Source organism: Dama dama, chromosome 13 (genome assembly GCF_033118175.1).
Source record: "Dama dama isolate Ldn47 chromosome 13, ASM3311817v1, whole genome shotgun sequence".
NCBI classification, from domain to species: Eukaryota; Metazoa; Chordata; class Mammalia; order Artiodactyla; family Cervidae; genus Dama; species Dama dama.
In genome coordinates, this window is record NC_083693.1 from 68,315,621 (window position 1) to 68,342,201 (window position 26,581).

Consider the following 26,581-nt stretch of genomic DNA (forward strand, 5'->3'; position numbering starts at 1 on the left):
CATACTTCTATCATCTGATTTATTCTTATTCTTGGTTCTTATTATGAACTATAATTCCCTTATAAGTTCATGTGTTCATCTGCTCCTACTCACCCAGAATGTAAGGTAAGTGGGTCAATATTTGACCCATCATGAGTGCCCATTTTTATGAGCAACTTATAAACATGTTATTAATTTCACTGGAGCTTAGATTTTTCAAAAAATTTACAGACAAGTCTATTACTTGGGCCCCTAACTAAAGCCACAAGAGCTAAGGGATAACAAGTAGAACTGGAATAAAACATAAGTCTGTCTCCAGACCACTGCTATTTGGTACAATTGAGGGCCACATATATATTTTTGTAGCAGTCACAGTTTTTAAAAAGATGTTTATTTGGCTGCATTGGAGCTTAGTTGCACAAGCAGGCTCTTCAGTTGTCACTTGCCTCATGCAAACTCTTTAGTTGAGGCATGTGGGGTCTAGTTCCCTGACCAGGGGTGGAACCCAGGCCCTCTTGCATTGTGAGCAGTCTCAGCCACTGGACCACCAGGAAAGTTCCTAGTAGTCACATTTTAAAAAGTAAAAAGAAACAGTTGGAATTTTCATATTTTTAATGCATTGTATTTAAATCAAGATATAAAAAACTGTCAGTGAGGTATTTCACATGCTTCTGTTCATACTAGTATCTCTGACATCACATGTGATTTGTACTTAACATCACATCTTAAATGGACTAGCCTCATTTCACATGTTCGCAAGCCACCTGTGACAAACAGCTACCCTACTGGACAATGTGGGTTTCAGACTCTTTATGGTTTTCCAGTCCCACTAAACGTTTGGTGGAAAAAAGGGAAATCTTTAGTTCGACTTCCTGAGAATTTACAAGGGCATATTAACATGTTTAAAGAATTTAGAACCTTAATTTTCCCTATTTGACTGCTCTTTAGAACTTTAATTTCCTCTATTTGACTGCTCCCCCGCCCTCCATTAAGCTCTGTGTGACCCTCTGGAATGCGTTCTAAATTCGAAGGAAGGAGAATCAGTTTAGTCAGTCTGGGGCATTCTTTCTTAAACTTTGGCTGGAGGTTCGGAGTGAACGCTTAGGGACAAAATGGGTTGAAAACAACACAGCCTTGGGGAAACCGGAGGCGAAAAGGCCTTTGCTAACATTCCAAGGGTTACGGCCACCTACGTTTCTACTGAGTGACAGCTTTATTAGTGAGTTCCAGGGCCCCAGTTGTCAAAAAAAAAAAAAAAAAAAAAGAGAAAAATGTGTTCCCGAAGAGCTCGTGTTCCCGAAGCCGCGGTCATCAGTCCTAGCCTTCAAATTTCTATTCACTCAACAGTTATTTCTCGAGCGCCTGCGTACACATTAGTGGGCAGAACAACTCCAAGGCCGCACGCTGAGTCAAACTCAGTCTAGCAAGTCCTAGTTGGGCCGCTGTCTGTTGCTGGCTGTGCAAAGCGCCCCTTTTGCATTATCGCATTCAACAGGCGCCAGTCCCCCGGGAAGCAGGCAGACACTCACTCTCCAGAAAAGTAAGGGGAGGCTGAGTGACTTGTTACAATTCAGTGACACCGTGCCGAGCCCCGCGCTGGACTGGCTCGGGGCGGGTGGTGGGCCCGCGCGGGCGCCTCGGGCCCCTCCAAGCCCCTCCACCGACCAGTCCGAGGAGCAGCGCGACCTCGGGCGGCGAGACCTGCGCGACCTCACAATGCACCGGAAGCGACGCCCCTCTCCGGGCCCTGCCACGCGCAGTCCGGGCCGCATCGGCGACGAGACCGGCTGGATAAAAGGAGACACCCGCCCCCTCCGCCGCTCAGAGAAAGAACCCTTTACTTTTCTCACCCGGTCCCGCACCTAGACTGCAGCCGCGGAAGGTGGACGGGATCGGGGCGGAAGTTGCTGGGGCGCCAGCCGGAAGTCGCCGGGGCGCCAGCGGGAAGTCGACGGGGCGCCAGCAGGCTATTGAACTACCCTTCCCGTGAGGCTTCGCGGCGCCGAGCGGCTGCTTCGCGCAGGCGCGCGCCCGGCGTGCGTGACGACGTCACCGGTTCTAGAACGTTGCTGTGGTAGCGCTCGGGCGCCATGTTAGGACGAAGGGGAAGGAGGAGAAGCGCTTAAAGCGGCGGGAGCGGGTGCGGGAGTGGGGTAGGACCCAGGGCTAAGGCAGGCCCCCGCCCCCCTCCCTCCCGCCTCAGTGGATCATGCCCAGGGCGGCAGCGGCGGCGGTTGCGGGGGGGAAGTGACTGGGCGGTGCCGGCGCAGGAGACGATGCCGTTGTAAGTGATTTGTATTCTGTTTTCTCTCGCATGCCGACGGGGCCTTGGGGGGCGTCGGGCGAGGGGGAGGGGTCGCAGGAGCCGGGCCCTCGCCCCGCGGGGGAGGCCGGCAGGACTGGGGCTCTTCCTGTTTCCTCTCTCCCGCTCGCCGCCTCACTTCCCCCTTGTGTTCCGTTCCCGCTTCCCCCCCACCTCATCTATCTTGGCTTTGGCGGCTGTCGGGCCGGGGGCCTTCCCCTTCCGGAAAGGGCCGGAGGAACCTCTTAGCTCGACTTTTCGCGCCTGGTCCGATAATAGAAAGGAGGCGAGAAAAACAAACAGAAAACAACAACCCGGTGGCCAGCGGCCCGGGCGGAAGGCCCTGCTCCTCGCGGGGTCTGCACTCGGGGTTCGGGCTTGGCCTCCCGCCCCCACCCCGGCGCCTGGCGGGTTTATTCCGCTGCTTCTGTTCCCGGCCTACGTCTCCTCACCGTTTCCAAGTTGGCCCACGTCGTCCGCCAGTGTTAACCCACTTCCACGTCCTAGCTTGCATGAACACGAGTCAGAAAAAAACCACAACCCAGTTTTGAGCGTCGAGCCCCGCTGTTTGAAACCCCTATCCCCTCCACCCGCGCCCCAGTCCCCTTCAGTCTTTTCAGTCCCCAGAAAAGGGGCATTTTGCCGGGCGCCCCCATCGAAAGGCGTTGCGTTACGTATTGCTTTCCCGGTTTTGTTTTGATAGGGTCGCGGGAGTTCTTCCTGCTTCCGTCTGTCTCCATCTGCAGTATTAACTTTTTTTGTTTTTCTGATGGTAGACTTTTTCTTACTGTAGTTCGTCTTCGGCATTTAATCCCACTAGGCTTACATCTTTTACTTTCTTTCCCTTGTAGAGTTTTGGTGTTTTTTTTTTTTTTTTTTTTAAGTTTTCTTTTTGAAAGAATGGGATGTAATTTGAGAACTCATTGTTGTTGGAAAGATTACAGCCTTTTTTCCCTGCGTATATACACAGCAGTGCAGAGGCCTAAATAGTGAGACTGCATTTCTTCCAGTTTTGAAGATTCAAGGGTAAGAAACGAAGGGCTGAGGAGTTCTCTTCGTTATAGCCCCCAAGCATGTAATTGACCCTTGAAGTTTTGTTTCAACGCAGAAGAGAAATTTTGGGGTTTCTGACACCTACTGTAGCGCCTCAGGTGTTTTTTTGCTTTTTTTGTTTAAGTCAGATCAACTTCTGCAAATACATGTGATTATAGTTTTACAGTTTTATTTATGTACGTATACGTGTGTGTCTGTCTTTACAGGTGAGTCTGTAACTTTGAAACAGGCATTAAACACACCTGTCGTACTTACACGATATTTTAGAAAAGAATTTCATGCTCCTCCTCACCCACTCGAGTCATTTTGTTAAGAGGCCTATCAGCATATTATTTCCGTAATGAGAATATTTGTTAGTTTTAATTAAATATGTAGACCTAAAGTCTTGTAATCTGCAAGGTCCCTGTTAATTGATTCTTCCTTTTATGGAACGATAAAAAGGGTTACTAGGAGAACCGAGTCTTAGCAGGGTTTTTGTGGCATTTTTCAATTCAGCAGCTATTAAAGTCAACGACTCTGTTAGCTCACATTTTACTGCTGTTTTTGAAAAAGGACTTCTCTTTCTGATAATCCATCATGTCAGTATTAAACATTGATCAGTAATACGAAATGTATTCTTAAAGTGGTTTAATGAAGAAATAATTTATGTCTTTTAGAAATTGACAGTTCTTTTATACCTACTTTTTCCCAACATTGGGGAAGGGAAGTATACATTTCTTTTAAAGACCTAAGTGCTTCAGATTCTTCGAAAGTTAGTTCAAATGTTTAAAATGGGAGACACAGGGAAGGCAGCAGATTCCCACACATAGATATTGCCTTTCTAGTGTGTTTCTTGAAATGTGGACATATATTCATTAGCTGTCCCTCTTTTATTTTTTAACCCTAAGTGTACTGTAGACCTTTTGAAATAAACTGGAAAGGCTAAAGACAGCCAAGTTAAATAGGCTCCCTGCCCCCCCATTAATTTGCTTTCTTTGTTTTTCATGTTCTGGTGTCATTAATTTTATTTCATGTTTTGAATTGTGATTTTCAAACTGTATTGTGTTTGACTTCCAGTTACATGTTCAGTATGGCTGTTAAAATTGTATGGGGGGTGGGGTTAAGGTATAGACCATATATGAGTTGTCAGAATGGGTGGAATTAAAACAGATTATTGAAGTTAGGTCATTAGAAAATCATTAGAAAACATTGTGAACAAGTCTCCCATATATTGTCCCAAAGCATATCTAATTGCACGTATAATTTTGAAAAGCTGACGTGGTTTAAGAGCAATGGTGATGAAGTTTCCAAGATTTTTGATAGTCTTCAGATCAATTAATACAGGATTTCTCATCTTGGTACTGTTGATATTTTAGGCCGATAATTCTGTCATGTGTATTTTAGGGTCAACATCCCTGACCTCTACTAGGTTTTAGGATTCCCACTCCCCGTATTCTGGTAATGACAACGAAAAATGTGTCCAAATATTGCCAGGTGTACCCTGGGGGCCAAAATATTGTTGAGAGCCACTGCGTTAGTATAAAGTATAATACCTGTATGGGAACTATATTCCAATTTCTGCCTTATTCTGTGCTGGTCAGATCTTTTTTTTTCCAGCTCACTTCTGGCTATCACTGGTAATGAAAAGACTTCAAGGAGAATAAACATTATCAATGATTTAACACTCATGCCACATTTGTAGGACATTATTGGAAGAGATATTTAGCAAGAGTTGGTGGGAGACAATAGCTTTTCTTCCAAATACTTGGGGTTGTCACAAAAGGGGGATTGGAGTACTTTCATGTAGCGATAAGAGGTAGAACTGGGACCTTTTGGTGGATAGTAATATTGTGTAGCAGTGGTTTTCAGAGTGTGTCCTGTAGAAGTCTGGACGTTGGGGGTCTTTTATCCTTAGAGAGTACATAAAATCCAAACTATTCACAGTGTTGAGATGTTATGTCTTTTTTAGTCTGTTGATATTTGCACCAGTGGGATAAAAGGAATGGTGGGTAATGATGCTTGTGCTTTAGGAAGAATCAAGGCAGAGGTGCCGTATACTTCTAGTTGTCTTTATGTTATTTCACTACACATATGCACACACACACACACAGTTTGAAAAAAAAAGTCCTTGATGAAACAGTAAAAGTGTTAATTTTACTAAGACTCTTGACCTTTGAGATTGTCTTTTAAATATGTTGTGATAAAATGGAAAGTACACATAAAACTGCTAAAAAGAAGGATGGTGGTTTTGTGAAGAGCTCACCGGGTTGATTTGTGAGCTAAGCTAGTGCTTTTCTCATGGAGTTCTGTTTTTACCTGAAAGAACAAGTAATGAACCATGATGTTCATACTTGACGACTTAGCATTTACTTAAAAAATGGAGTCTGTCTTTGAGGAAAACAACTGACAGTGTTTGTAGTCAGTGATAAAATTTGAGCTTTCAAGCAAAACTTAAAATTATGTAATGCTTGTTTCTGCCATTGTGAACTTGTCAGCCTCCCAATAATTAAAAATATTTCTGATTTGATTGATGGTGATGTTAATGAACACTTTATTTTAATGAACACTTTAAAAATACTGTGTTTTTTAAAATGTGACAACATTTGGAAGGCAGGTGTAAGTGCAGGATGGACCAATGGATTTTAATACAAGAATGCAAAGGGTTTTTTGCTGTGGTTTCTGCTTTCATATTGTAACTAGGCTTTAAGAAATTACCACTTGGGGCATTTTGGTGGAGTATTAAAGAAGAATATCCACAATTATTTGAAAAGACTGTTAAAATACTCTTCCTTTCCAGTTACAATGGTGTTATTTCCAGGTTTTCTTCCTGTGCATCTACCAAAACAATTTATCAGGATTGCATGCAGAAGCAGATATGAGAATCCAGCTGTTTTTGATTAAACCAGAATTAAAGAGATTTGCAAAAATGTAGAATAGTGCTGTACTCACTAAATCTTTTGTTTTAGAAAACAATTATTTTTTAAAAAATCATTTATGTTGGCATATGATAGATTTCTTGTTACTTAAATGAATTAGCATTTAAAGAAACTTCCGTTGTAATCTCTAATGCAGTAAACAGTGACAGACATAACCCACATAAACCTGAGCTTACTTGAGTCTTCCTGAGTTGTAAGAGTCCTGAAAACCCCAGAGTGAGAGCTGCTGATGGATAGTGACAGCTGACAACTGTCCCAGGCTGCTGTTTGCAATGGTGGTGTCAGTGCGGCATCTCTGGTGGGTTTTGAACATCTGGAGGAATGGACACACCTGATAAAAGACATTTTTTGTTGTCAATGAAAAGCAGTGTATTAGATAACCTTTAAGAAGGATAACATCTGAGAGATTTTGATTATCAGATTTTAAGATTTAGAGGTTTTGTAATGAGCTGCTTGCTGCTTAATGATGCTGGTTATGGTTTTGAAATGTGATTGTCGTTGTTCAGTCACTCAGTCGTGTCAACTCTTTATGACCCCATGGACTGTAGCCTGTCAGGCTCCTCTGTCCATGGGATTTCCGAGGCAAGAATACTGGAGTGGGTAGCAATTCCCTTCTCCAGAGATCTTCTTGTCCCAGGAATCAAGCCTGTGTCTCCTGCATTGCAGGTGGATTCCTTACCGCTGAGCCATGGGAAAGCCCTTGTGATATTTTACTGTAAACATGTTTTCAATTCATGCTTTTTTGATGGAGAAGTTGGGAGGGAAAGTATTGGATCTGGGTAAATTTATAAGCCTGTTCACTTCCTACTCTCTGACCGCCCCCCACCACCTCCCCTTTTTAAGCCTTCTAGCTTGAAAATATCTTTTAAAATGTTTTGATTCGTCAGAATATTACATTTCTTGGCAACTGAACTACTTAAAGTTAACATTACAATTAAATTTCACCTTCAGTTGCATGTAGGCAAGTTTATAAAAGCTCACTTGAGGCAAAATGAGACCAGTTGGAGTCCCAGCTATTTTTCACTTTTGGTTGGTGGAGGAGGCTTGTCTTTTATTTGGTATGTTCATCGTCCTGATTCTTCAGCAGCTTTTAAATGACTGTATAGTCTCAGTTTCTGACTCATGAAACAGCCCCATTGCAGGAGATAATAGTTCCTGAATGAACGAATGTGACGGTCGCTCAGTTGTGTCTGACTCTTTGCAACTATGCCGTCCGTGGAATTCTCCAAGCCAGAATAATTGGAGCGGGTAGCTGTTCCCTTCTCCAGGCGATCTTCCCAGTTCAGGGATCGAACCTAGGTCTCCCGCATTGCAGGGAGGTTCTTAACCAGCTGAGCCACAAGGGAAGCCCGCTAAGTTGTAGATTGGAGCCAAATCTGAGTCTGGGTTCCATGTTTCATTTTCATCCTAGTACTGTAGCATCTCCTGTGTACCTGTTTGGTGTTTCCTCAACTCAATTGGCATCTGTTGGTGTGTCTTAAGTATTCTTAATTTTCAAGATCAGGTTCTTGAAAAATACTTGTTTAATCTTTGGATTGCAGGTCTGCAAAATTTTATAGCATTCTGATTTGAAAACGTAAGGATTTTGGGAAGAAGAAAATGTAGAAGTTTAAAATAGATAAATCTTTATTCCTCTTCTGTTACAGAATTGTCTCTCAAATTTCTATTCCCTCTATATTTCAGAAACCAGCTTCTTGTATTTTACAGTCTTTGTAGTTTTTAAGTTTTTCTTTAAGAATAGTGTTCCTAAAAAAAAGAAAAAAAACAAACAAAAAGAATAGTGTTCCTGTCACTTTGGTTATTAGGAGCATCTAAATTGCATATCCTGGAGTTAATGTGTATATTACTATGATATAATACGTTGTTGAATATTTTTTTTTGATACACTTTAAAAATTTTTTAGATTCTCTAGTTACATTTCCCTCATTTTCAATTTATGCTTGACAAATGCTGATGCAGGAATGCTGGGATTTGGCCGTTTCTGTTGTTTTTACTTCTTGCCCCTTTTACACGGCAAAGGGACAGTTAGAAGTGCCCTTAGGAAAGAAGGGAAAATACCTGGCCTTTGTTACATTTGAGTAATGAGTGCTTTTCTCTGTATAATCTACCGTTTATTTCCGAAGTTTGACCTTGGGATTCATCATAATTTGTTCCCCTTGAGGGTGAACTATTGCTTCATCCATAGGTGCTCTGCTGCTTACTAAATACTGGCTGGATGAGCCACCTGGACTACATATTTTAAGATTGTAGTTAGGTTCTAACTGTATTTAGTACCTCTTACACAGGCTGAAGGTGATATGTTATAGCCATTTAGAATAATGTCTTAGCAAATACTGTAAGCTTGACTCTTAAGCTACTAGTAAAATTTAAATATATTTTAAACTTCTTGTGAAAGAGTAGATTGTATTATTTCTGTTAAGAATTAATGTTTAGTGCACTTTCAGATATTTTAGAGAGATCCCATATTCTTATTTTGTTCAATGTCCTTTTATCTTGATTGAGTGGACACATTATGTTTAGGGTTAAGGGCTTTAAACAGCAAATTATATAATTTATAACTAAAGGTTATATATAAAGATATATAATGTGTTATTGTGATTTATCTGATTTCTTTCAAGGAAGGTAAGTTAAGCTTTCAGTTTTAACTTCAGACTGAAACTAACAAGAAATGAGTGTTTTTTGTTGACTAGTATCTACATTTTGAGGCAATTGGCCCTGTTGATAAGATGGGTCTCCAGTTCCAAATGTCCCATATGAGGAGGCAGGGATTCATCAGTAGCTTGAGCTTTGTTTAAATTGAGGTGAAAGTCGTTAAATATTAACCATTTCCGAAAACACCATTGGTGATTTGTTGTCCTTTCCGTTAGTGTGTTATCTTCTGAGACTGCTTTTTTCCTGTTCTCTAGTTGTTCAGAGTGCACACCTCCTTGTCCTTTTCCTTTGGCATAGCCTTGATTCTTTCTTTCTGTATTATTTATTATAAGCTTTTACTTTGCACCCATCTGTTGTTTAAAGATCTGAATCCCTGACCAGATTTGAGATTGTCACTGAGGATAGACTATCTTTGTATTCCTGATTTTAGTATTGTCTCTCATACATATTTGGGATCCTAATTCAGTAAATTGCAGCCTAGTAATATTAGTTTTCTGGAAAAAATAAATGAGGAAAAGTGCTTTTAGGAAAGTTGTATTAATGAAGTTTGATAGATAACCTTGGATGCTTTACCAGTGCTCTAAAGCTGTAAATCATGATTTGTGCTTAATTTTCTAATCATAGAGCATTACACTGAAGAGGCCATCTTAAAGTTTTTATTTCAGTTCTTTAAAATAACTGTTTGATTAGGATAAACTACAGAGCCAATAATCAAAATGCTAATTATTTAAATTGAGCAGTTATTTGGTGTCTCTTGCTGTTGGGGAATGATTTCGGGGTGGGGAGGTTGGTTTTAGCCTCTTTACCATCACAAACTTAATGGTGAATAGTAGAATTAGATTTTCAACTTCTGTATGATTTCATCAACTTAAAAAACGCTTTAACAAATCAAAACAAAATGTTATAAGATGAAATTATTCCACCAGTCAATTCTGCTTGGTATGTTTTTATGCATGTATAGATGTAATAGACATAGGTGGTTCAGATGGTAAAGAATCTGCCTTCAATGTGGGAGACCCAGGTTAGATCCCTGGGTGGGGAAGATCCCCTGGAGAAGGGCATGGCAACCCATTCCACTATTCTTGCCTAGCAGGCTGCAGTCCATGGGGTTGCAGAGTCAGACACAACTGAGTGACTGAACAACAAGATGGCTGAAATACACAAATGATTTTTGAAGATACAAGACTGTATATTGTGAAAGATGTCTGAAGGCTTAACGGTTATAGCCTGAGGTCATACCCTGACCCAGTGAATTTAGGTCAGCCTTTCCTCTCTTTAGTTTCTTCATCTGTAAAATGGAGACAGGTAATAGAGTCATTCGAACAGTTGGGAATAATGTAAAGTGCTTGCCACACTATCTGGAATATCCTGAGGTTTCAATAAATACTATTATCATGCTTAAACTCTGCAACACCTGACACAGTGAGCATCTTTCCATGCTCCTGCCTCATTCTTTTATATAGCATAGATTTAAGTTGTAAGAATGTACCATAATTCGTCAGTCCTGTATCATATTAATGGATATTTAGGTGGTTTCCAGTTCGTAGTGCACTGTAAACTGTTCCAGCAAACGACTTTGGGTATCTTTTGTATTATTCCTCTGAGAAATGTCACATTCCAGAATCTGTGGGGGTCAAGAGAGGTATTTATTTACAAATACCAAGCATGGTCCCTTTATAAAGGATAATGCTGGAATAGGCACTGCCCATTTCAAGATCATTGTTGCTTTGCAGGATTTTGGGCCCATATTTGGCCTGTCTCTCTCTAATCCATTGTATTCCTACCCTATGAGCAGTAGAAATTTGTGCTTTACTGTACACATTTTATGTATTAAAAATGTATTGCAAATTAAAGAGGATATGTCTTCCAGTTTCAGGGCCTTCAGTCTGAGTCCTTGTGTCCTAGTGAATTTGTGTAAGATAGATTGCTAGAGGTGAAATTGCTAGACATAGCTTTTAAAAAAAATTTGGTGACTCCCAATTGCTTTTAAAAATTATATGCCAAGTTCACCTCCTTTGTGATGGATAAGAGTGCTGATTTTCTTATACCATTGCTAACATTAGATGTTTATAATAAGTCTTTCATTTTACCAGATATACATCAGCCCTCTCCAGTCTGACAGAAAGAAATGATTGTCTTAATGTGCTTCCTTGATTTGCAGTGAAACTTTTAAAAAAGTTGACATAAGAACATTTTAAGGATACAGGTTTCCCTCGCTATCCAAAAGAGAGGGGTCCTATGAAACCTTTTGTAAGCCAAAATGGCATAAAATGAAGCAGCAGCTACCTTACATGCATCTTGCTAACAGATGCACAGAATAAATTGAGATAAAGCATAGTGGCTCACAGACACAGTTAAAAGTTAACAGCAGTTTGATAGTGAACATACATATTTCCTTGGGAAAGAAGGTTGGTAGTAGTGCCATTCTTGCCACTCAGGGTGCAAGCTACCTCTGAAACAGCTTGCAGAACAAACGAACAGTGTTTTTGCTTTTTGCCTTTTTTTGTAAAAGTGAAAATCCTCCTTGGATTTCATTCAGTTAGTGAAAACAAATACTAATGTAGTTTTTCATTGGAGTGTTCCTTACTTTCCTCCTTTACTTGAAGTGGTCATCAATATACCATATCCATGACTGATCATCCTTTGACTGTTTGAAAGTATGGCTACATAACTGGTTTACAAATCATAGGAACTTACAGCATTTGAGTTAGCTTTATAGTTATTGCAGCAGAGTGGTTTTTAATGTTTCACAGTGCAAGTATTGTTTAAACTGGATGCCTAAGTTTTGAAACAAGTCTCTAGCCAAAATAAGCAGCCTACATCGTATTCCAGTTTCACAAAAATGTTGCCATTTCTAAGTACCCTGATTAGATTTAGATCCTTGACAGCCTAGCATGGGGAAGGGACAGATCTTTGTGTTTGGAAACTGGTCTTCTGTGACATAAGTGTGTTACAGTATTTAAATTTTTACTTTGCCATTCAAAGCAGGGAAGTTGCACCCATAAAGGTGCAACTTAATAAGAGTGGCACAACTAACGGCAGAGGTGAGCTCAGAGCAGCATGACTAGTAGAAGTGAATCAGGCCTGCTTTCTCTTAGCAGGTGGCTTTTGGGTTGGGAACAGATTTTGTGGACCGAGTTTTGAAGGCCTTTACACCAGAAGTCATGTGGTTTTTACCCTGTTTTAGGAGGGTAATGCTTGGTAGCAGTGTGGATGGCAGACTGGCGTAGCCAGGGAATAGAAGGAGTGGGACCAGGATGCCAAGAGTCAGAACAAGTATTGGAATGGAGTTGTTATATAAAATGTTGTTGAAGTTTAAAAAACAAGAAAAAAATAAAGATGGGCATGTGTTGTGTGCAAGCTTTGCCTTGATGTAAATTATTTTAAATATTATAAAGAAAATGCCCTATGTTATGAGAGAACTCTGAAAATATTTAGTATTGTGCTCTCTTCCTCCCTCCTGACCCCCATAAAAGTAGAGTTGGGGGAGGAGTGTTTGGCTGCCCTTTGTAATTTTGTGCATGTGTGCTCACTCAGTCCTGTCCAACTCCTCATGACCCCATGGACTAGCCCACCAGGCTCCTCTCCCTTGGGACTTTCTAAGCAAGAAGAAGGGAGTGGGTTGCCATTTCCTCCAGGGGATCTTCCCCAACCAGGATCGAACTCACCTTCTTCATTAGCAGGCAGATTCTTTACCACTGAGCCACTGCCCTTTGTAATTTTGAAGGGTAGGGCACAATTTACCTCTTGCTCTGATCTAGAAAGGATTAAGATTCAAAAGGGCTTTAGTCATATTTTGAAAACTGACAAGTTGTTTACATTAAAGGTGGATGAAGAGGATGGGTCAGGGCAGAGGTATAATACTTTCTAGTGCCCTAGAAATTAGGGCACTAAAACAGTTCTTACAGAAGTACAGTGATTTTTGGATTTTTGTAGAGAACTTGCTGGATGGCCATCAGTTTGGCTCTAAGAATTCAGGCAGTAGCCTAAAAGTAGACGCGAATATGTTCATGAGATGAAAGTGAACCAGTTATTCAGGAAAAGCACAAGCATTCTTTATATTTAAATGGAAAACCAGAAAGAAATTTTAATGGATCACAAATACTATGGCTCTGTATCTAGTTTTTTTCCTTATTGTTTTATATAATTGTAGAAGTTATATTTTTTTAATAGTTGTCTGAAGAAAACTGCATATTGGTAAAAATGTCTCTAAAAAGTGATGGACTGTGGAGAGGTGGCTTCTGTGTTCAAGAATTTGAGGAAGAGCTTTACATTCTTGGGATTGATAGCTAGCTGTCTGGTGTATGGTTCCAGGAGAAATTCTATAAAGGAGAACTTTTCAAATTACCCAACATTAGAATGTGTATATTATTTTTGTTAGAAATAGGACAGCAGCAAAAAAGATGCTTAAATGTTTGTCCCTTTCCTTAATTTCTAATATTAAAATTAAATGTAAAAATTTGACTTCTTCCATTCAATCATAGCTAATGTTTCTACATGTCAGATGTTCAGAGAATCTGGCATCCTAGAATTCCGAGTCTAACTACTTGGGCTAAGCTTAAGCCATTTTTATTGGAGGCATAGGTGTCATGTATCTTTCAGAACATGCATTTATTTCTTTCCTTTCATTTGGTTGTGATTTATTTTTATTTCTTTCATAAGTGATCTTGAATTAGTATATATTCTATATATAACTTGTATTAAATATGTATACATATAGAGATAAGTGATATATATGTTCTTTTTTGAATTACGTGAGTTGAGTAAATCTGGTTTTATCTTCTATGCTGTGACTACATTTTTAATAAACATTTACATCTGGGGTATGATTTGTTTCCCCATGAGACTGTTAATATGGAAACTAATGTAGATATCAACATTTTTTTTCCCCCAATTAAAGTAAGCAAACTTGGTGTGAATTTAGAAGTCTGAGCCTATATCCAGTATTTTTGGCAATATAGTTGAAATAGACAGTGGACTTTCCTAGCATTGTTTTTTGTGTGACAGTGAAGAACCTGAATATTTGAGAAAGAAAAAAATGAGTCTGCAAGAAAGCGTAATGCCACAGAGAATGAGCACCCATATTTTGGTGATATTCAAACTCAACTGGTAATGAATTTAGCCTCTTCAGAAAGGAAGAGAATGCAGATGAACTATTACTTGCTCAAAAAAAAAGAAAGAAAGAAAGAAAGAAAAATCAGTAGAGGTTTAAGTTAGGAAAACATGAATTCAGTTTATACTTGACTTGAAAGCTCTCATTGCTTGCTTGAACCAAATCTGACTAGAATGAACTTTATTTTCTTTACTGGCTCTACTTACATTAAAATCCTTTATAAAAAGTATTTATAATCCTGGGGTGGTCATGAAGGGCTCTAGTTTACTTGGAAAAACTCATATCAAGCAATGAACAATGCACGAGAATTTAATTATGCTAAGATATGTGGTAAGTGTATTTTTTTACACTTAATACGTAATTTATCTGGAATCTATTAGAGCATGGTGGGAAGAAATGATTGGGCAGTTTTGAGGGCTACCTTTTTTATGTCAGTTTTATGGAATATGAGGATAGCTATTTGTTGATTGACAAAAATATGTATTAACCAAGATATTACGAATGTATTTACAGTTACATTAACTCCTATATTTTAATCATGTGAGATATTTAGTCTTTTGACAGTGCTTGGTGCTCATGTGGAGCCCCAGCTCTGTGAATTGACATCATAGTCTTGTATAGCAGTGGAGTTTATATTAAAGTTACTAGGAGGAAGTGATCTGACGTAAATTAATTGCTATAAGAGATAAATCTGATTCATACTTATTTATTCAGCAAATGTTACTGTAAGGTCTGAATTAAAATTGAGACAACGCATAACTTGTTCAGGAAGCATAAACTAAATGCTGTACAGTCTATTGACTCATTAGTAAACACTGTGGGCTTCCTGGCATTCTTAGGTGTTGTGTTGATATCAGGAGACAGTATAAGACAGTCCCGCCTAGTATAAACCAGAATCCAGGACAGTAGTGAACACATAATGGGACTTAGCTGCATAGGATTCCTGCACCTTATTGCTCTAGTAGGCTATTGTGCTTTAATTTAAATATATATACATATATATATATATATTTAGAACTTGGAAAGAAGTAAAGATGTGTGTGTGTATAAAATAAGTTATTTCTTAAAGAACAGAATTTGAGGCAAATAACTGATTCAAATGTTAGCTTTTTCTCCTTACCTGGTTTTGTACATTATTTGACCAGGCAGTTTTTAGTTAATAATTGTGCTGCTTTAGAATCTCTGTCCATTGACTTATAAAGGGAGGGGAACTAAAACAAGAATTGGTTTCACACAAAAAAATTGAGTCAGATTAATTTCCTAAACCATTTAGAACATACTAGACCTTTTCACTAGTTATGTTAAAATCCTGTTGGTTGTAAAAATCTAGAATTTCTCTTAAAACGGAAAAACATTTGACTAATCATTGTTAAAGTGTAAATCTTAGCAAAAATACTGTAACAAGCTTAGTGTGAATATATCTCTCCCCCTCCAAGTTATGTTTCTCTTATTTGCCTCGTTATCTATGAGTTTTATTCATTGCTAGTCAAATGTTAAGTTCCACTTGGGGAATCTCTTGTGTTGGTAAAACTTTTTGTATTTATCTCATCTCTTTAGAAATAACAATTTAACAGATTTGGCCTCTTTTCAAGAAGTAAAATTTCTTAGAAGTTCACTGTATCTTTGATAGCATTTTCTCTAGCAATATATTTGATTGGATTCTTATTTATAATTTATTTAGATGTTTAGATAGTAGCAAAGTTAAAATCCTTGGAGTGGGAGGAGAACTAAAGTTTTCTTCTTGGTCATTTAGTTTTTGCATTACTGTTTGTTTTAAAACATGTTTTTGGAGTATGGTAAGGAATCAACTGTTTAAAACTGCATTTTTTCTAATTATGCTGATCTGTTTCAAATTGTGGAAATTTTTTGGCAGTAATTTTATCCAGTTCTGTTTGCAGTCCAGTTACAACACAGGGATCACAGCAAACCCAGCCGCCACAGAAGCACTATGGCATTACTTCTCCCATCAGCTTAGCAGCCCCCAAGGAGACTGACTGCCTACTCACACAGAAGCTGGTTGAGACTCTGAAGCCCTTTGGGGTTTTTGAAGAGGAAGAGGAACTGCAGCGCAGGTCAGTGTGTGTATGTTTATGTCTTCTTTTAAGGTACAATTTTTTATTAACATAGTAGGCTAATTTTGAGGAAATCTGTACTGAGAGTCAGAATTTTTCTCCCCAGTATATATCTGTTTCAAACAAGAATGATACCTTGAAAAAACTTTCCCTGTTTATAAAGTTCTGTTTCCTTTATTTTGATTTGCAGTAATTTTGGTTAGTATAGTACTACAGCATTGTCAGGAGAAAGAGGAATGCCTTGCTTAGCTAAAAGATTGCTTTGCCCAGTGTAACAGTGCCTACATGTAGCGAACTACTATAAACTTTATTTCTGATAACTTAAAAACTGGTTAAAATTTAGGAAGCCGCATATTAAAAATGATCTGGAAAAGCAAACAACTTGATACTTGACTGATATCCTCTATCAACAGGATTTTAATTTTGGGAAAATTAAATAACCTGGTAAAAGAGTGGATACGAGAAATCAGTGAAAGCAAGGTAAGGTGACTTAATTGTATAGAAAGAAATTTATCAGCTGAACACAGCAGTTGCCTTATCTGTTCTTATCCGAGTGAATTTAGAGTCTTGAATGTTTAGAATCTTTTGTTTTAGACTGTTGACAGTAGAATTTATATTTGGTGTCTAGCTATTTTGAAAACAGGAAAAACTGAATTAAATTCAGTGATTTTATAAATACATTTTGATTGAACACTTCAAAGCTGAAACTCTGTGATTACTTACACATGTCAGAAATAATGTTTCCCTCAAAAGGTGCTTTTAAAAATGTATTAAATATGTATATTAACTATTTGAGACGCTTATTACCTTATAAGGAATTCTGTAACAGTGAGCATTTTTAGGTCTTCAGATAGTAAACTCTCAAACTGAATATTTAGTTCATTTAGTTTTTTATAATACCATTCCTTGAGTTTCTAATATTTTGTTATAAAGAAATAATACAACTGTTGAATCAATGACTAGGCTTCTGGTAAAGGAAATGTATTCTCAAAAAGTTGTGTAGAAGCCATTTTTTAAAAATGCCATAAATAGTGGTCATTTTTCCCGGGTAGTTGAAATGCATATTTATTTAGTCTATAATATAGTTGAGAAATTGATGGGAAGAGAACCAGAAATAGAAGAAAACCTGAGGCAAGGTATCAAGGTAGAAGAAAAGTTAAAATCTTCTAGCTTTAGCCAAATTTATAATTTTTCTTAAAGCAGTGTATACATATTTCAAGTAATTGACTGAAACTTTAGCAGCCAGATTATTCAAAATTGAGGATTCTATGTGTACTACATATTTATCATTGATAAGAGTTCTGGTAAAAATATATTTTGAAAAGAACTTCCTTATGAGCTAAAGCAAAGGATGTGCAGGTTTAAGTATTTTTACTCATTTATTGAACGTAGTGATTGTTCATTCTTGTGTAGAAACACAGCTTTGCTTTAATGGCTTTTTATTAGACCTTTAAGTTGAAAACCATAGACAAGGCCAAATCGTAGATTTATTTAATGTGAAACAAGAGTTCTATCTCATTGATAGTTTTGTTTCAGTAATTTGAATGCCTTGTTAGTTTCATTAACTGATAATTCTTGATATAATTCTTCTTCCTCATTTTCCTGAGGGTAACAAAAATTGTTTGGATTAATTTCATGGGCTTGCCTGGTGGCTCCACTGGTAAAGAATCTGCCTGCAATGCAGGAGACCTGGGTTCGATCCCTGGGTTGGGAAGATCCCCTGGAGAAGGGAACGTCTATCCACTCCAGTATTCTGGCCTGGAGAATTCCATGGAATGTATAGTCCATGAGGTCACAAAGAGTTGGACACGACTGAGTGACTTTTACTTTTGCAATTAATGCTCATTCCTGATCACATTTTTGTCCTTTTCTCTGTAGTCTGTCAGTAGTAAATTGGTTAGAGAATGGGACTTTAGAGGTTAAGCTTTACAGGTTTGGTCTTTCATGTCTCTTCTCCTAGGGGGCATTTCTTCTTTTTGTTGGTTTTAAGATTTGATGCAGAATTCCTTATATTGACACTGTTGATACAGTTGAACCACATAGTTCTCTCTTTTGATCTTAGTTCCCCAACCCAGGATTGAACCTGTGCCCTTGCAGAGTCTAAACCACTGGACCACCAGGGAATTCCTTATATAGTTCTTTTTTAGGGATTATGCTGGAGGATATTAAAAGCAGCACTCTTCCAGTTGAATGCACTGCTCCTGTCTGGTCGCCTCAAGTTGTGACAACCAAAAATATCTCCAGTTAAATCAGTAGAGAATTTTTACTGTATTAGTTACAATTAATTTATAAATATTTTGGGGAAAATTTATATAAAACTTGAATTACCACTTAGTTTGATTTATTTGCCATCCTGTATTCTGACATAAAAGGTTTTCAATTGAATTGTTTTTCTGTGATGTTGTATTAAGAAACAAGAGAGTCCCTGAGCCTGTTACAATTTGTGTTTAGGGTTTTTGGAGTATGAAGTAACAGTTTGGTCTTTTTGGCAGGGTGGTGGAGAAGAGTGGTCTTTTTTATATTCTGCTACTGAATCAAAGACTTCACTGAGGAATTAGAAAGGAAAGAGAAACAATGACCTAGCACACATGAAGATTGTGTGTGTGTGTGTGTGTGTGTGTGTGTGTGTGTGTGTAGAGACATTATCCTTATCCACTGAATCAAAGACTTCACTGAGGAATTAGAAAGGAAAGAGAAACAATGACCTAGCACACATGAAGATTGTGTGTGTGTGTGTGTGTGTAGAGGAATTAGAAAGGAAAGAGAAACAATGACCTAGCACACATGAAGATTGTGTGTGTGTGTGTGTGTGTGTGTGTGTGTGTGTGTGTGTAGAGACATTATCCTTATCCCCAAGGGCGGTCAAGTAGTCTCCATAGTAGAGTAGTGCCAAGGTCAGGAAGATGAAAATCATCAGTAAGTTTAGTTTTGTTCAGAATCATTCCACTAAACTACTAAATCATCCTACTGAACTATTAAGAGTAGCATTATTGACCTTAAAGTCACTCTTGATACCGTAAAATTATAGTCTAATGTACTGTGAGATGGGTTTCCCTGGTGGCTCAGTTGGTAAAGAGTCTGCCTGCAATGTGGGAGACTCAGGTTTGATCCCTGGATCAGGAAGATCCCTGGAGTAGGATAGCTGCCCATTCCAGTAATCTTGCCTGGAGAATTCCATGGACAGAGGAGCCTGGTGGTCTATAATTACAGTCCATGGAGTGGCAGAGTCGGACACGACTGAGTGACTAACAAACACTTTGACTTTCACTGTGAGACATTTGATATAATCATTGAGTACAATCTCTTCTAAGCAGTCAGAATATGTTTTTGTTATAGTCTCAGGTTCATGGTTTATGCAGCACCTTGTCATGATTGAAATATGTGATTCTAACATTGCTTCTGTGGAATCACATGATCTCGACCACTGTCGTCTTTATAGCAGTTCCCAAAAATGTGGCAAAATATTACCACTGATTAAAAGTTGAAAATTGCTTGAATTTCAAGTTAGGTTGATCTGTGAAGGCCTGGTATTTTGTAGAGATTATAGTTTGTTTACCTTGTATATAAATTTGCATGGGAAGTGTTTTGTTTTTTGTCTAATGTACAGTGTTACTTGAAATAGTTACCTTTGTACTCCACTGCAAAATGACTAATTTTTTGTTTGCTTCAACAGAATCTTCCACAATCTGTAATTGAAAATGTTGGTGGGAAAATTTTTACATTTGGATCTTATAGATTAGGAGTACATACAAAAGGTAAATACTGTTTTAATTATCTTGAGAAAGAATACTTTTTAAATTTTTAAAAAATTATAACAGCACATCTATCTCAGTTACTTATGGTGTATTACGCAACTTAGTTTGCAGGGAAGTACTTCAGGAAGCCTAAATGTGATAAGAAGAATGAAATAAAGGGATGCCTTCTATACCTGTACTCTTTAATGTAGTATTGAGTAAAATAAATTTGTTTCTTAGTAGAATTAGCCATATTTTCACTGTTGAATAACCACATGTGGTTAGTGGCTGTCATATTGGAAAGTGCACATAAAGTACAATTTTTGCCATTGGGGAGTGATTTTGGGCAGTGCTGCTCTGTGTATTATTTGGTCTACCTGAAGAATATCAGTTTGGAAATCGGAACAAAAATGAATTAAAGTTTGGGGCAGGCGGGAGAATCTGTGGATTTCCTTTTCCTTTGTGTTACAAAGTCATGAAATATAGTTAAGGAAAAAACCAAAAAAATGTGTATCTTCAGTCAGTATCAATCACTAATAATATTTTCTTGGTTACATTTCTAGGTTTTTTCCCCTGTGGGGAGAACATTATTGAGCTCTTTTTTTTTTTTTTTTTTAAACTAAACATAGTTAGTAAGCTTTTGGTCTGCATGATCTTATTTATTCTTCAATATTCTTATGTAACAAATAGCAGTCGGAGACTTAAAGAGACAGTACAACTTGATTAGTTGCTTCCAGCCATCTCCTGGAAGAGCTAGGATTCTAAGTCTGGCAGACTGAGGCTGTAGTTTTCAACCATTAACCACTAGCCTGTTAAAACTATCTGTCAGGGAACAGTCCCTGGTGGTCCAGTGTTTTAAGACTTGGCTTTCCAGTGCAGGGGATGCGGGAGCTAAGATCTCACCTGCATCCTGGCCAAAAAGACCAAAGCATAAAATAGAAATAGTATTGTAACAAATTCAGTAAAGACTTCTGGAAAAAGTTACCTGCCAGTCTAGTATTCTCTGCATTGTGGCGTTATTCCTTCTCCCCATCTCCCGCTACTCTGTGCCGGAAGCAGTGCATTTGCTTTGGGTGTGTCCTGTGAACTTTATGTTCTTTTCTTCATGATGTCCTGCCTTCAGAATTAGTGCCTCAGGGATTGATTGAGTCTTTCAGGAAAATGACTATGTTGACCTGATTTCATATTGATCTCTTCTTGTTATGATCCCAGTTACTGATTTTGATCATCTTTTTTTGTGTTCTCCGTATGTACTCGATGTTGGCCTTCTGTCAAGTCCTAAATTAATAGCAACTATCCTACCATGATCTGCCTCTTTGGATTCTTGCTGTTGGTGCTTCTTGAAGTGCATAGGTCCCATTTAGGTGCAGGTAGGAGCCAGGAAGCAGCAGTCATAACGTATAGAGAGTAACTGCATGCTTTTTGTTTCCCTGATGAACGTGGTTGTGACTAGTGACTCCAGGATGTTGGGTGTATTCTTGACTAATTCCTTCTCTTACCATAAAAGTTCCCATCTGAGTCAGGTTACTTTGACTCCCAGTTGACCTGGGCCACTGCAAATAGAAGTTGCTTTAGGAAAAAATACATCCCATCAGTTAGGGTCATGTTTTATTGTACTGACTGGTAGCTTTCCTTTTTGTTTTTAAGGGAAGGGGCACAGTGTTAGAGGCTCATCACTGCCAGACCCTGCCGTGATGAGGCGCACACTAGTCTCCTTGCAGCACTGACTAGTAGCTGACGGGCTCACTTTTTTTTCTAGGTGCTGATATTGATGCATTGTGTGTTGCACCAAGACATGTTGATCGAAGTGATTTTTTCACCTCGTTCTATGATAAGTTGAAATTACAGGAAGAAGTAAAAGATTTAAGAGTACGTAAATGTTCTGGGTGAAAGGGGAGGAGTTTAAAAAGTCAGTTTAGTCAGTTGATTGAGTTTTAAATGGTGTAGCCGTCAACTTTTTTGAACTCTTGTAGTTTGCCAGACCCTTTTAACCTTAAGATAATACATGCTTGTGTTTTATTCTTTACAGCAGTCTAAAAGTCATAAATCTGTAATCCCATGTACAGAGTAGGAAATGAGGCAAACAAATACTAAGCAACTTGGCCATCATCATATATCATAGTAGCAGAGATCAAGGGTGTGAACCGAGGCTTGTCTGATTTAGGATTCTAGTGTCTTAAAGTATTTACTGAGAAACTAGTTTGTGTCAGGCATCGTAGTAAATTGTATTTAAACAGTTTTAAGTATTGCATTTATTTAAGTGTACTAAAACTAGCATAATTCTAGTGTATAGTTTCAGAGACACTAAACTTACTTAATTTTCTCACAGGCTGTTGAAGAGGCATTTGTACCAGTTATCAAACTGTGTTTTGATGGGATAGAGGTAAGGTTCAAATAGATAGTTCTTACTATTGTAATTTTGATAGATGCAGGTTAAAAACTTGATTTATTTCAGAGTTTTGTAATTGGTGAGATGGTGTGATATTAATAAGAATTTTTTTTAATGGAAATGGTAACCTGTTCTTTTATAACATTTTTAGTCTTTTTTAAAAAAGAGACTTGTGAAACTAGAAGTTAAAATACAGACAAAAATGTACTGACTTTGAAATGCTGCTACAGAAGAGTTTCCTTAATAGATTTTCCATATGCAGATTCTATGTACTTTTAGTCTCACTAAGGCAGTCCATGGGGTCACAAAGAGACATGACTGAGCAACTGAACTGAACGCAATATAACAATGTATTTTTGCAAACAGCACTTTTCCTTGACTTTCATTTAAGTGAAATATGTAAGAAGTTGAGAGAAAATTGTGGTCTGGTGTTATGTGTGCTGAAATGTTTTCTGATAGGGAAGGATACTTGAGCTTAGGCTCTTGAGCTGATGTGCAGTTTCTTTGCTGTTTTCAGCATGTGTAATGACAGTAGTTGCAGCAAAGCTGACAGCAAAGCAACTTTAGTATTGTTACTTCCGCATACATAATGGTGCTGGAACATCACTGATAGTAATTACAGTTGTAAAGTTTTGTGCAAAAAGTGGTTTCTGTAATTGCTGCATAAGGTACCTAATATATATGACTAATAAGTTGACACAAAATGTTAAATTTGGTAAAGGATTATCAAGTTCAGGCAGTTTTGATTTACTGAAGTGAAAGTCACTCAGTCATGTCCGACTCTTTGCAACCCCATGGACTATACAGTCCATGGAATTCTTCAGGCCAGAATACTGGAGTGGGTAGCCTTTCCCTTCTCCAGGGGATCTTCCCAACCCAGGAATCCCGCATTGCAGGTGGATTCTTTACCAGCTGAGCCATACTTACTGTCAGTTTACTGATTAAACATGCAAAACAACCTATATCGTGGATGATGCCTTGTTTTCCCAAGATTTTTTTTTGTTGTTGTTGGAGACCCGCCTCATTGTGTGTGTAAACTTTTCAGAATGGAGAAAAAAGTCAAATGGTTAGTTGAAATATTTAATGTATGTGTTACCACTGAGTTGCTTTTTGAGTTTACATTTTTCCCTCCTTTGAGCATGTAGTCTTTATTGAAAGTGAAAGTGAAGTCACTCAGTTGTGTCTGACTCTTTGTGACCCCATGGACTGTAGCCCACCACGCTCCTCCATCTAGGGGATCTTCCTGACCCAGGGATTGAACCCAGCTCTCTCGCATTGTAGGCAGATGCTTTACAGTCTGAGCCACCAGGGAAGTCTGTAGTCTTTATTATTTCTGTCTAAATTGGGGGAGATACTAGATTTTGGTATCTATATTATTGGAAAATTTAGACTATACCAAAAACTTAATTTGTGTAGTTTTTTCCTGATCTTATAGGTAGGTGCATGTTTAAATGATTTTTCACAGTAAGCTCTTAAAGTATACCTTTTTAAAGTGATTTTATAAAAAGACTTGTTTCTCTAGCAGCAAAGTTTGGAACCATGAAATCATGCCCTCAGGAATAATTACCAAATCTGTGCTGAGTTTTCTTTTGCTTCCACCTTTCCTTGAAAAAAGGAGAAAAAAAGCAATTTTGTCAGTAGCCAGTTTTTGTTTCTGTTAGTTAAAACTAAGTTGGAGAAATAGACTGTGATAGTATAAATACATAAGTTCATAAATGCAAGAAGCTTCCTTTTTACTGATATGTTTATTTGGGTCACATATCATCATATTAGCCTTATATTTGGGAACCTTTCAGCATATAATCAATACACAGTTCATGTATTAATGGATGGAAACTTAAACGGTTAACTAATTAATCCAGTATGTATGCATTTAGCAAAGGTAGTGAATTAAAGTTAGTAAGTATGGTTAAAATGACAGGTAACTATTTATAAAAGTTCTGTTTAGTATTACCATGTTTTAAGATCTGATTAAAATACCTATGGTAAGAATTTTGTTTGAATTTTTGGAATTGTCATGTTAACAGCTGATGAAAAGATTCTGGTTTTAAGCAATATTAAGTATTTTCTTTTTTAAAAGAAATGACTTAAAACTAGGTTGGAAAAGAACATGTCTGGAAAACATGCATATGTGTAACTGAATCACTTTGCTATACAGCTGAAACTAATACAACATTGTCAATCAACTATATTCCTGTATAAAATAAGAAGTTCAAAAAACAGTTTGACAGATATGGAGTGTTAAACTTTGCTTTTGTTTTAGATTGATATTTTGTTTGCAAGATTAGCACTGCAGACTATTCCAGAAGACTTGGACTTAAGAGATGACAGTCTGCTTAAAAATTTAGATATAAGATGTATAAGAAGTCTTAACGGTATGTAAAAGCATATTTCCTTTTACATAATAGCAGTTTTGGTCAAATATGAAATGGCTTTTAACTCGGGTTTGCAATGAAGCTTTTAATAGCCCTATTATTTATCTGTAGTGAGTCATATAAAATGAGCTTTTTTACTTAATAGTTAGACTGCAGTGAGATATTTAGTAATCTGTTGTATTCATCGGTGTCTTGCACTGTTATTTCTTTGCTCTCTGGAACTTTTAAATACTGTCTGACATTTGTACTCTTGCTGGTGGTTTAGGTCTCACTGTGTGACTATTTAAATTTTGATCCCGATAACCTTGGTAACATTTTCATCTATTGCTACATTTGAACACTTACTTTACCATTGCTTGTTACAGTGCTCTTAAAGAACAGTTCTTAGAAACTTCAGTGGACCATGCTCTATGCAGTGTGTCTGAACTGGAAGACATTTTAATTCTGGGTTGAAAGTTTGAGATGAAGCAGAGTACAGTTCAGATTCTTTGGTTTAGGGTAGTGCTTGTGGTGCCTCTTTATTAACATTACTGGTTTTACCAAGCAGATTTTTATTTAATTTGACATTAGTCTCAGAAAATTTAAAAGAAATACTCTCATTAAACCTTTGATGATTTAATTTTTTTTTTTTTTTTTTTTCTCTTTACTCCTGTTGATCAGGTTGCAGGGTAACCGATGAAATTTTACATCTAGTACCAAACATTGACAACTTCAGGTTAACCCTGAGAGCTATCAAACTGTGGGCCAAACGTGAGTTCAGAATTTGTTGGCTAGCTTATTAAACATGTTTAAGCTTTTGTTCAACACTAACTTTTCCTTTTTGCTTTTCCCTATCAACAGGCCACAACATCTATTCCAATATATTAGGTTTCCTCGGTGGTGTTTCCTGGGCTATGCTAGTAGCAAGAACTTGCCAGCTTTATCCAAATGCAATAGCATCAACTCTTGTACATAAATTTTTCTTGGTATTTTCTAAATGGTATGTGTTTAGATTATATTAAAATAAAATTGATTGTAGACACTGAAGTTTAGTCTTATTTTTATGACATTTCTGCAGCTGGTCTCAGATTCAAATTTAAGTTCATGATGCAGCAGTGTAGATAGCCTTGGGGAGATCATGTTGTATATAAAGTGACAAGCCTAATTCTCTTCCTTTTGCCAGCATTCCCAGGGTAGTGAGGCAGGTGCTGTTTGTACTTCCATGAGAAACCTCCTCTCCAAATAAACTCTGAATTTTAGCTGTAATGTTTGTTAAAATCCAGTGAGTTGATAGGTTGGGATATTAGTTACTTTGGATAAAACTTACCACCTCTTTTACTCTTTGAATTCTAAATCTGTAGACCTTTAGTTTCTCGTGGTTGTTTGTTTTGCTTTCAGCTGCCCATTCATCTTTGGTAGAATATTAAATAAATGTTTATATAGCTTTTAAGGATAACTATAAGTGCTTGAAAAGCAATTGATTATCCCTTTGAAAATAATTATTAACCCAGGAAAGGTTTTTTTTTAAAGCTCTTCCTCATTTAAGCTTGGTCACATTTGTCAACCGTTATTTAAGTAAGGTAAAAGATTGCTATTTCTTATTAGTTGCTTTGACCCAAAAGGTTAGAGTTCTTGGTTTTTAATCAAATTGATCTGAAAGCTTTGTCTTCCCTATTTGTGTCAAGCTCTCTACCTTCTCCCTCTAAAATAGTGTTTTAGTTGTTTTATAAAAATTAAGAGTTATCAGAGACAATTTATAATTAGAGCTTTGCCACACTTTGCAGAACACACCCTGTAATTTATGGATTTAATAGCACTTAATTATATATAACCAAAATTGGTGAGAAAAATGTCAGAATTTCTCTTAATGCTGCACGTACATAGCAAGTAATATTTTTAAGAAGCTAAGCTTGGTACTGTGTGGTGCAGTCCATGGGTTCGGAAGGAGTCAACACAACTTAGTCAGTGAGCGACAGCAACAATCTTGATACTCAAGGTGCCAACGGTTTTCCAGTTTT

The 26,581-nt window shown here is 37.8% G+C and overlaps 1 protein-coding gene across 5 annotated transcripts in view; it reads left to right on the top strand.

Moving 5' to 3' along the window:
- Window positions 1–2,035: 2,035 nt before the first annotated feature.
- PAPOLA (poly(A) polymerase alpha) overlaps window positions 2,036–26,581 on the top strand; it is a 54,009-nt gene continuing 29,463 nt past the window's right edge. For 4 of the 5 annotated variants that reach the window (XR_009695476.1, XM_061159386.1, XM_061159388.1 and 1 more), the window contains exons 1-9: window positions 2,036–2,263; window positions 15,901–16,086; window positions 16,500–16,566; window positions 19,760–19,841; window positions 21,580–21,689; window positions 22,150–22,203; window positions 24,473–24,584; window positions 25,245–25,334; window positions 25,425–25,563. Coding sequence is in view for 4 of the 5 variants with exons in the window: in XM_061159386.1 (XP_061015369.1) it covers window positions 2,256–2,263; window positions 15,901–16,086; window positions 16,500–16,566; window positions 19,760–19,841; window positions 21,580–21,689; window positions 22,150–22,203; window positions 24,473–24,584; window positions 25,245–25,334; window positions 25,425–25,563 (848 nt within the window). In the remaining variant the exon portion in view is untranslated. The remainder of the gene's footprint in view (window positions 2,264–15,900; window positions 16,087–16,499; window positions 16,567–19,759; window positions 19,842–21,579; window positions 21,690–22,149; window positions 22,204–24,472; window positions 24,585–25,244; window positions 25,335–25,424; window positions 25,564–26,581) is intronic. The other variant, XM_061159387.1, reaches the window with a different exon arrangement.